The sequence below is a fragment of the Herpailurus yagouaroundi genome, unplaced genomic scaffold (genome assembly GCF_014898765.1).
Source record: "Herpailurus yagouaroundi ecotype Mexico unplaced genomic scaffold, PumYag 254, whole genome shotgun sequence".
In the NCBI taxonomy this organism is placed as follows: Eukaryota; Metazoa; Chordata; class Mammalia; order Carnivora; family Felidae; genus Herpailurus; species Herpailurus yagouaroundi.
In genome coordinates, this window is record NW_024412471.1 from 2,453,280 (window position 1) to 2,463,003 (window position 9,724).

The 9,724-nt window shown below is 54.6% G+C and overlaps 1 protein-coding gene across 3 annotated transcripts; it reads right to left on the minus strand.

Annotated features, from left to right (window-relative positions):
- Nucleotides 1-263: 263 nt before the first annotated feature.
- On the minus strand, nt 264-8,699 carry PLEKHO1 (pleckstrin homology domain containing O1). Of its 3 annotated transcripts, XM_040461316.1 has the most exons (6): nt 8,557-8,699; nt 7,832-7,978; nt 3,503-3,643; nt 2,652-2,756; nt 2,182-2,283; nt 290-1,078 (listed from the first exon to the last, which is right to left on the minus strand). In XM_040461316.1, the coding sequence occupies exons 1-6, from the start codon at nt 8,581-8,583 to the stop codon at nt 374-376; spliced, it is 1,227 nt and encodes a 408-aa protein (XP_040317250.1). In that variant the 5' UTR covers nt 8,584-8,699; the 3' UTR covers nt 290-373. The 3 variants fall into 3 exon arrangements, with proteins under 3 accessions (XP_040317251.1, XP_040317252.1, XP_040317250.1); XM_040461317.1 differs by lacking the exons at nt 3,503-3,643; nt 7,832-7,978; nt 8,557-8,699 and having other exon boundaries at nt 264-1,078; nt 2,182-2,367; nt 2,652-2,755; XM_040461318.1 differs by lacking the exons at nt 3,503-3,643; nt 7,832-7,978; nt 8,557-8,699 and having other exon boundaries at nt 264-1,078; nt 2,182-2,362; nt 2,652-2,753.
- Between the last annotated feature and the right edge of the window lie 1,025 nt (nt 8,700-9,724).

Sequence of the window (9,724 nt, forward strand, 5' to 3'; positions counted from 1 at the left end):
GGAATGGGACATAGGAGAAAAACCCTTCCCCCAAACTCAGGTGCTTACACATGTCCTCGGGAGCAGGCATTCCCCTCCATGCCTCAGAGGGGTGGTGTGTGTGGATGGCCAGACTATGCCCGTATCCCCCTCTATCTCTCCTCTAGGTGAAAGCTTTTTAACATTGCTGTAGGGGTCACCTCCTCAAACCTGAGGCAATTTAGGTGTCAGAGAGACAGGGACAGGGAAGGAAAGGAGGGTGGGAAGAGGACTGGGCATCAGCATGCGCAACGAGTTTCTTTTTTTCAACTGAGGTAAATAAAAAAGCTTTATCCTGCAACACTCGGAGATGAGTCTGTGCACCCCCCAAGTCCCAGCCACCGTCCCCCTGCCTTCACATCAGGCTCTTGCGGTACTGACTGTGCTGAGTGGCTGGTGTGAGGTGGGGGCCGGGGGCCTGAAGGTCCATCTGTCTGTACAGGTCCCTCAGCTCCCTGACCTCCTGCAGCACCCTCTTCGCCTGGCTCCAATTGGACGAGGCCTCTCCAAGCAGCCGCTCGGTCTCCAGCAGCCTCTGCTCGGACTCCGAATCGGGAGGGGACCGAGGGGGGTCCTTGGCCTTTCGCTTTCCATCTCCCAGTCCCTGAACCTCTGCCAGCAGCTCCTGAGTCTTCTCCAGTTTCCTGGCTACCAGGTCCTGGATCCGGGACAGCTGCCCCGGATGGGGTGGAATGAAGGCCGGGGGTTCCTCGGCCCACAGCTGGGGGGTGCGGGCGGGGGCGGCGTCCCGCTGAGACAGGATCTCCTCCAAAGAAGCGCAGCGGCCTTTCTCCGTGGGGGTCAACTTCTTGGGTGCCTGGGGGGTGTAGGTGGCCCCTCTGTCTGGCTTGTCCCAAGCTCGGGGTAGGCCGCTTGCTCGGTCTGAGGAGGGCTGGATACGGTCAGAGTCTGCTCTCCGCCGGCTGCCTGCCAGCGGGGCCACAGACTTGTCCAGGTCAACCCGGAAGCTCTCGGCACAAGAGGTGGGTTCCTCGGGAGAAGGGTCTTCCTCCTGGATCAGGTCCAAGGTCAGCATCCCATCCGAGGTAGAGGTGGAAGCCTGGAGGGGAGAGGGCGGGAATGAAGGGGAAGAATTGCCAGCAGTGGGCCCTTCGGGACTGACTGGGAGAGAGATGCAAACTGGTCACTTCCCTCCTCGACATGCCTTCCCTGGATGAGAAGCACGCCATCCTCACCAAGCCCTTGGGCTTTTTTACTTTTTCTTACTCCCTTGATGGTGGTTTGAACCTTTCTCTCATTTTTCTGTGATCTAAAGTAGCTTCTGCTGGTTTCCCCTATTCTCCGCTTTACTATGAGTTTCCTGAAGAGTGTCTTTCTCCTCTGTCTAGCGGACTCTAAGCATCGAACTGGGTCTGACACACTCAGGATACTCCACACAGCAAGTTAACTGTCCTCCTCCACCTGTACCCTCAGAGCCACGCACCTCAACTGCTTCTGCTCCTGACAACTCTGAGCCCCTTGCCTTAAAACAAAACTTGTTCTATTTCCAGAATACTGTAATAAAAAAACTGACAGGGGTGTTCGGTACCTCACGTGAATTGATACATAAATTGCTTCAATCCTTCCTCACAGCGACCCTTCAAGGCGGGCACGATTACCGTTCCGCTTTACCGGCGGTGACGTGCAGCTTCAGGGAATCACACAGAGAGAGCAAAGCACAAAGATAGGCCCCAACCCAGTTCTGCCCGGTTCTACTATACCCGGCTGGCTCTCTCCCTAGAGACCGAAGGCTCAGACAGGGAAAGGAACCACACTTTGTGTGTTACAGTGGTTCACGGTGAGCCTTCCTCCTGGAGACGACTGCAGTGCTTAATGCTGTCACCCACCACAACAGCCAGCCGCTGAGTGGTCGCTTACATTCCCTGGAACAGCATTCACCTCTTCTACTCCTTCACTTTCCTTGTGGGTATATCTCATTTCCCCACAAAGGATGAAATGAGGGCAAGGACTTTTGAACTCACAGTAGGTGCTAAATATTTTTGATATGGAGGAATCAGGCAGGGGGATGGGTAGAGGGACTGCCCCAGCCTTTGACCTTGGTACCACAAATGCCTCTGGTGGGCGGTCTCAGGTACCATCATGTCTGACATAGATGTGGAACCGGCCCTTCCACAACTTTTACTTTCTTACAATCTTACGTACCACGGCCATTAGGTGTCCCCGCGTTGGGGGGCGGCGGGAGTGTTGGATTTTTGCCCTGTCTCGAGTGGGGTGGGCGAGATAGCTGTCTTCCTCGACGGTGACCTGAAGAGATGCACTGTGAGTCATGGGTGCTCTTCAGAGACTCTGTCCTGACCCAGCAGCCCCTGAGGCGGGCACCTGCCTGGACTGGGAAATAAACCCACCCCATTAACTGCTTCTGAGAAGATCCAAGGGCAAGGCATTTACCGCACATGCGGGGCCTCTGGGGCTGGCCCCATGCATCACAAAGCAGGGAAAGAGGAGTTGTGGCAGAGGGACTTAGAAGGTAGGAGAATGGGGTTTTTAAAGGGAGCTAAAGAAGTGTAGCTGGTGGGGGGAAACATGTAAGGGGGGGCCGCCCTGTAATCTCCCCCTTTAGTGAGTCATTGCCTCTGCGCCGGTGTTCCTCCCCTCCGGATGAGCCCCCTGACCTCATCCAAGATACGGTTCTTGGCTCGGGTGATAGCGGAGTTGAGGGCATTGATCCACAATTCCTTCTCTTCTGGACTAACTGCCAGGAAGATGAGGCTGGGAGCCTGTGGGGGGAGACATTCGTGGTTCAGCCAGGGCTTTGCGGTTGGTGCCTCACTATGACAGTGAAGAAGTTACTGTCTCATTCCCTCAGACCCAGCTCCTAGAAGGAGAGGCCTTCTGCTTCTGGAGTCATCCATAACCTAAGGAAACCGGCCTTTCTTCCTAGAAGGGGCCACAGCTTAGAGGTTGCTTTAGAAATGACCAGGGAAGAGTTAAGAAGGGTAATGGATACTAATATGGTGCTGGAGAGAATGAGAGGAGGTTCGGTAAAGCACAGGTACCAAAGTAAAGATCTTTAAAGGTTTGAGTAAACAGAATGTGACAGGAACTTCCCTGAGGTCCCTCAGACAAGAGAAACTAGATTCAGAACTTCAACCACCCATCAGGGTACAGGGAAAAGTGATTTTCTCCCAAGAGATGTATGCGTGTGCGTGTGTGCATGCATGCGTGTGTCTGTGTGAGAGAGAAAGAGGGGAGAGAGAGAGAGAGAGAGAGAGAGAGAGAGAGAGAGAGAATGAGAGGAGAGAGAGATATGATCTTTGTGGTCGGACAGTTTAAAGGCTGGCTTGCCTGGGGGGGAGGAAATGGCCAGGATATTCTGGGGTTAAATAACAAAAGTTGGCAGGAGAGCAAGTCCAGGCCTCTGAACCTGGAGTGGAGAGGGAGAACCCGCAGAGGGAAGGGTTTCTCCCCTGCCCCCTACACACAAGCGGGCTGAGGTTCCCGGGGCGGAACATACGGGACATACCGTGTTGCCGGGCTGCTTGGAGTGGGCAAGAGTAAACTTGCTATGATTTTTCTTGCTCCTGCTCTTGGATTTCCGGAGCTCTTCGCACTTCTCATAGTCACTCAGGTCAAATACCTCTTGAATATTTTTCTCATCTTTTACCTAGGGGAGGGTTAGAGGGGAGGTGCTGAGGAGAAAATTACTTGGTGCCTCCCCAGAGTGTTAGTTTAGCCCTAACTTGGGAAGCAGAAGCCTGAGGAGAAGGGAGGGATGACAGGACAGGGGGCTGTCCTACCCATGGCCCGCTCGAAGGCCTTGCCCCGACTCCTCAGGCGGGCTTCTGTTTAAACCCCTTATCGGCACTCTCTTCAGCTAAGCTACTGTTTCCGGAGCCCCACGATGTCTCTTTTCACTCTGACCCTGTTTTGTCCTTCAAGACACGGCTTAGACGGCTAGTAGGTTAATCCTATCATCCTGAAGAAAGCAAGACCTGGATAGACGTGGATGCTGATCATCCAGAGGGAGGAGAGACCAGCAGGGCCAGCATCAGGGCATGTCTGGAGGCAAAGGCCGCCTCTGGGCGCCCCCATCTTATTAAACATTTGCACTGCTGCTTTAGTACCTGACCTGACTCCCTCCTCAGATCTACACTATTCTAGAGTCATCTACCTCATTCCTTTCAGGAGCTTCAGCACCACAGAAACAGAGTTCCCCTGTGTTCAGTTTGTTGAGTTTGTTCAGACATGCTGAACAATACACCTGTAGTTAACCCTCCTTCTTCCCTCCAAGGTACTCTGACAACCCAACCTAGCCCCTGCAGGCCTCAAAAGCCATTTAAATCATCCACCTCTGGGCACCTGGGTGGCTCAGTCAGTTAAGCGTCTGATTTCGGCTCAAGTCATGATCTCATAGTTGCTGAGCTCTGTGCTGCCAGCTCGGAGGCTGGGGCCTGCTCCTGATTCTCTGTCTCCCTCTCTCTTTGCCCCTTTCCTCTGCTTATGTGCTCTCTCTCTCTCTCAAATTAAGTAAATAAGACATTAAAAAACAATCCTCTACCTCTCTCCAGACAAAGATGCACTTATACTGTCCCTGGAGGGTGAAATTTGACTTGTATTCTGCTACTTCTTGCCATGGTTCCAATTTGAGAGCCTAAGCCCCTTACTGCCAGGCAGTTCTTGTGTCTAAACGTAGCCTTTCCTGCATGTGGTATCTATCTGGCACCCTGGTTCTACCCTTAGCAGCTGTAGCCAGCATTTGGCTCTGAACTCTCTTGCGGAAGGTCTAATCAGAGACCACAATCCTATCCGTATCCTCTGACCCAACTAGCCTTTGCAGAGTGCCACAAATTCCAGTAACATTTCTGCCAAGGTCTGTTTTATTTTTTCATTATTAAAAAAAAATGTTTATTTATTTTGAGAGACAGCAAGTGAGCAGGGGAGGGGCAGAGAGAGAGAGGGAGAGAGAGATGTCAATGCAGGCCCTGAGCTGCCAGCACGGGAGCCCGACTTGGGCCTCAAACTTATGAATCGTGAGATCATGGCCTGAGCTAAAATCAAGAGTTGGGACACTTAACTGACTGACCCACCCAGGAGCCCCAAAGTCTGTTTTAAGACTTGCTGAAGGCTAAGCGGCTGACGCAGAGGAGGGGGGCTAATTGCACGGCCTCATTCGGGTCAGTGACTGCTCGAATATCCGTCTGTTTCCCCTGGCACAGGGCTGTCCCTTTCCCAGGGCTCCCTGGCTTTGGGCTGGGAAGTGATCAGAGGCCTGGGGGGTTGTGGATGGAAGTGAAGAAGATGTCAGCAAGGGGATCCGAGAACAATTCCCAGAAACACGGGGCGGGGAGGCAGGGTGATGCATCAGGTCACCTGCCCTCCCTCCTCAGATTGGAGGCTATCAGCAGAGACCAGAAGCCCTGGAGAGGAAAGTGCTGGGTGTGTACATGCAACCAGGGAAGGAGAGTTACTTGTTCTGTTTCCCTTACAGGAAGGGGAGAAGGGAAGGGCAGGAACACGGCCGACAAGGAGCTCCAGGAAGCAGGGGACAGTGACAGGGGTCGGGCCCTGACAAGGCAGGGGTTCCCAGGGAAGATGGGTAACTCCAAGGCCCTTGTTCTCTGCTGTACGGTTTTTCCTCTGTCAAGTTCCCAAAGCCTCATTTATAATTTCCCATCTTCCAGAGTGAACCTTTCTTTTCCCTGGAGCCTGCAGAAAGGGATTTTTCCCTTGCCAAAACAGATGCCCTGAACCCAGTCTCCTCTACCATGAGATCTCCTGAAGATCTAGTTCCTGTTGCTCTACATCAACCCCATGATCATAAGGTGCCCTTTGACTGAGAATGAGGAAAATGATTAATAACAACAAATACAGAAGGATTTCTTGGTGCAGGCAGTTGTGGGAGATCCTGCCTTTATGATAAGTAACGAAAAAAAAAAGACCACTGAAAAATCAAGAGGAGAGGGTTAAGAATATTTGTGCACTAACACATAGGTTACAAACATTATACTTTGCATTTCAAACACAAATCTTGAATCTCTTAGCTCCGGAGCTCATGGGAAGTGGACAGAATAGAGCCTAGAGTCCTGGGTCAGCTTCACCCTCAGCCCAGGCCCGTCGTGGCACGGACGGGCTCCCAAGAAGAGAGGTGACAGTTGGCTGGTTCCCACTTCTCCTGTGCCTTTCTCAGCAGGAGCAGTGGGCCCCGTGACCAGTCAGATGCTCCTGACTCACAGGACACCAGGCATGGGAGGCTGAGGTCATTCCATCCTTCCCCCTGTCTCCGTACTCCTTCCTCCACACACAAGAAACAAGTATGCTCTTTTCCCCCCAGACTCTGTTCTTGGGACGAACATAAACAAGAAAAAAAAATGTCTTCTTTCTTCTACCCCTTTCACTGGTCTCATGGTTCCCCTCTGACGTGTAGGAAGTTCTCTCTGACTGCTCACCAGAGTTTCCTGCCATTATGAAGTTTGAGGAAGACAGGAGATACACTTTGACACTTGCTTCTTAGTATTATTTTTTAAACTGGAAAGCCAGCCAATTGTGGAAAAACCTTCTATAGGATTTGGGATTGGGTAGAAGTGGCCCTTAAAAATAAATCCTGCAATCAAATTCTTCTCTCACCTCCCTCCATCACCAAGTTCCTGGCTTAGTGTAAACAGTAAGGCTGAAACACCCTGAAGGGGATGTCTCTCTCTGGCCCTGACACAGCTTCGTTCTTCCCTACTTGCCTAGGTAGATGTTCTGTTCGGATGAATACTTTCCCTAGGACTGTGCGTGTGGCTGTTTCAATACCATAAAAGGATTTATTTACCTAAATATAGTCTGCAGAAAGCAGAAGAGGTTAGAACTCAGGGTGGACTCCCAGGAGCCTCCGGGGGTTAGGGAACACAGGATTGGGGGAGAAAGGGCCCATCCTACCAGGGGCGCAGGGGACAGTCTCCCAGGCTAGGCTGACACAGTCTCAGAAGGTAGGGGCTGGAATGACTTCTAACTCATGGAGGGGCAATTCAGTTTCTCAAGTGGTACGGGTCTCTCGAATTATAGAGATAAAAAAGAGTCTGGATTCAATGATCTGGTCTCAGGTTCCGAATGTGGACTGTGGGCTTCATTTTAACTCTGCAGAGACTTACAGGAGTTCGTGACTCCATTTGTCTCCTTTCCGATACAAATGGGGGAAGTTGGGAATGGTGGAGAATACGTTCCTTGGTTCCTTGCCTTTTTTTCCCTTTAAATGGATTAGGAAGCATACTGGCTAGGAACCTTGGCTTCAACAGAAACAACTATACTCACAGATACTCTACCTGAGGTCATGTGAGGATGACCCAGGGCTGTGCATGTTTTCTGTGATTGGGACAGCTGCACTGGTGAGATGACCTGCGTAGACCTTCCTTCTAGAGACAGGAAAAGAGGAGGCTAGCTGGCTTAGGGTTGAGGGGGACAGGAAGGGGTGGAGGAGAAGCTGAATAGAGTTTTTCAGCAGCAATAGCAGAGAAAAAAAAAACCTACCTTCAGCCAGCTGCCAGGACGGGGTGGGGGCAACAGGGGACACTTAGAACTTTTGGGACCTCTTGCGAGGGGGGTTATTGTCATTGCCAGAAAGGTGTTTGCAAAGAAAATTCATTAAATAAGATGCACACTCAACTTCGAATTCCAACCCGGGTCTTCTAGAGAAGGGGTGACCTTTCTCTGCAGATCTGATGGGGGTAGAGACCAACCGAATTGCTGAACTTGCTTTTGGAACAAAATGGGGGTTGAGGGCAGGGGGAGGACGGAGATAGGGAAGTCCCCTGTGGAGGGACAAAACGGGGAATATGAGAAAACGGGGACAGAGGTGGTAAAGGGCACCTACCTCCTTCTCAGAGATGTACAGCTGGTCCCCCTTCAGCACCACATAGCGGTTTTTCCAAATCTCCCTGAAAATCCCTTTCCCGCAGAATTTCCGGACCCAGCCGACCTTCTCCGGAGGTGCGGACGGATGGTTTCCATCCTGAGGCCCCTGCCCCCGGGCAAGAGCAGAACCGTCCGGTTAGGGGGCTATCGCTTTTCCCTCCTCTCGTTCCGTCCCTCGCGACCCCCCTCGGCTCCCCTCGCCCCTTGTTTCCCGCGACCGCCCCCTCCCCCCACCCCCTCCCCAGGCTGGACTCAGGGCGCCCAACGTTCGCTCCCCACTTCTCGGCAGGTCTGCGCTCGGGGCAACTCTCTCCCCCACAGCCGCCCTCCCTCGTCCCCCAGATAAACAACTCCAAGTGCGAGAGCGGGGGGCCAGGGCCCAGCCTGGGCGGAGGGCGGCCTCGGGATCGCCGCCGGGCCCCCCGCCCCCGCCCGCAGCCTCGGGCCCCGCCGCGCGGGGAGAAACGGCGTTTCATTTTCTCTCTCATTGTCTCCTCGCCGCCGCAGAGCGCACGCAGGCGGCGGCCGGGAGCCCAGGGGAGGGGGCGCCGTGGGGGGGGGGGGGGGCGGCGGGAGGAAAGTGAGCCAAGTCCGCGCCCCCGAGCCGAGTCCCCGCACGGAAGCCCCCGGGGCGGCGGGGCCGGGGCCCTCGGGGCGGTGGGTGGCGGGCGCGGGCGCACTCACCCTCTTGGCGGAATTGTTCTTCTTCATCGTTCCGGGTGGGCGCGGGCGCGGGGGAAGGGGCGGCTGGCGGAGCTGCCCCCGGCGCCGCCGCCGCTCCGCCCTCCCTCTCCCGGACGCTCCCCTTCTTTGTAGCTCCGGTTACACTAGAGGCCGGCCTCCCTCGCACTCGCACACACACGCACGCCCGCTCCCCGCCCCCCGGCGCCCTCCATCCCGGCGCCCACGCGGCCCGGGCCCCCGCGCGCCCCCGCCGCCTGCTCCCCGGCCCGGCCCGCGCCCCGCCGTTCCATCCGCCGGCCCGCTGACGTTGCGAGTTCAGAATAAAGGGCGAATCGCGGAGCCGGAGATGGTGCGCTCCCCCACCCCCCCTCCTTTGTTTCTGACTCGCTGAGGGTGAAGAAGACGGACCCAAACCCAGCCGGAGAGCGGCTCCCCGGGGAGGGGGGGGGCGCGGGACCCACGCTCGCACCTGCGGCCCGAGCGAGAGGTGGGGCCCGGGAGACCCCCACCCGCACCCCCCACCCCGCCGGACCTGCCCGGACAGACCGCGGAGGCAGCCGGAGCGGATAATAGGGAGAGGTTTAGGAAGACCGAGATAACCCAGATCGAGATTGGCTCCCTCCCAAACATAAAACAAAAACAAGAGCGGGAACTGGCATCTGGAATTCACGCTCCTTAGGTGGCAGAGATAGTGGCCTGGGTAGGTCAGACGTTGGGGAAAAGTTTTACGTTCCGGGAGCACGGGGGTATCGATGTGTAGGGGGACGCGTTGGGAGTGGAATTAATATTAATGCACAATTCTGCCCGTTTACAAAGCCTCGGGCCTTCTTTGAGCCTAAGGATGAAGTGGATAGAATGATCTCCATTGCACACAGAGAAAAGTGAGACTCAGGATGGCTCAGGGATGTGCAGACACACATGCTAATTCCTGGCAGGAAGAGATTTCTCTGTCTCCAAAGCCATTGTCCAGAATATCATGTGGCTTTAAATGTAAGCTCCGGGGGAGGCTTAAACTTCCTACGACCCTGGGTATCTCTTCCCGCCGCACTGACATGTAAACATCCCATCAGAGTCCAGTGGAGGGAAGGGCTCAATGCCCAGAAGATGCTCTGATGACTGGGGGAATGGCTGCTGATGCCTCCTACACCAGATCTGCTTCAGAGCTTGC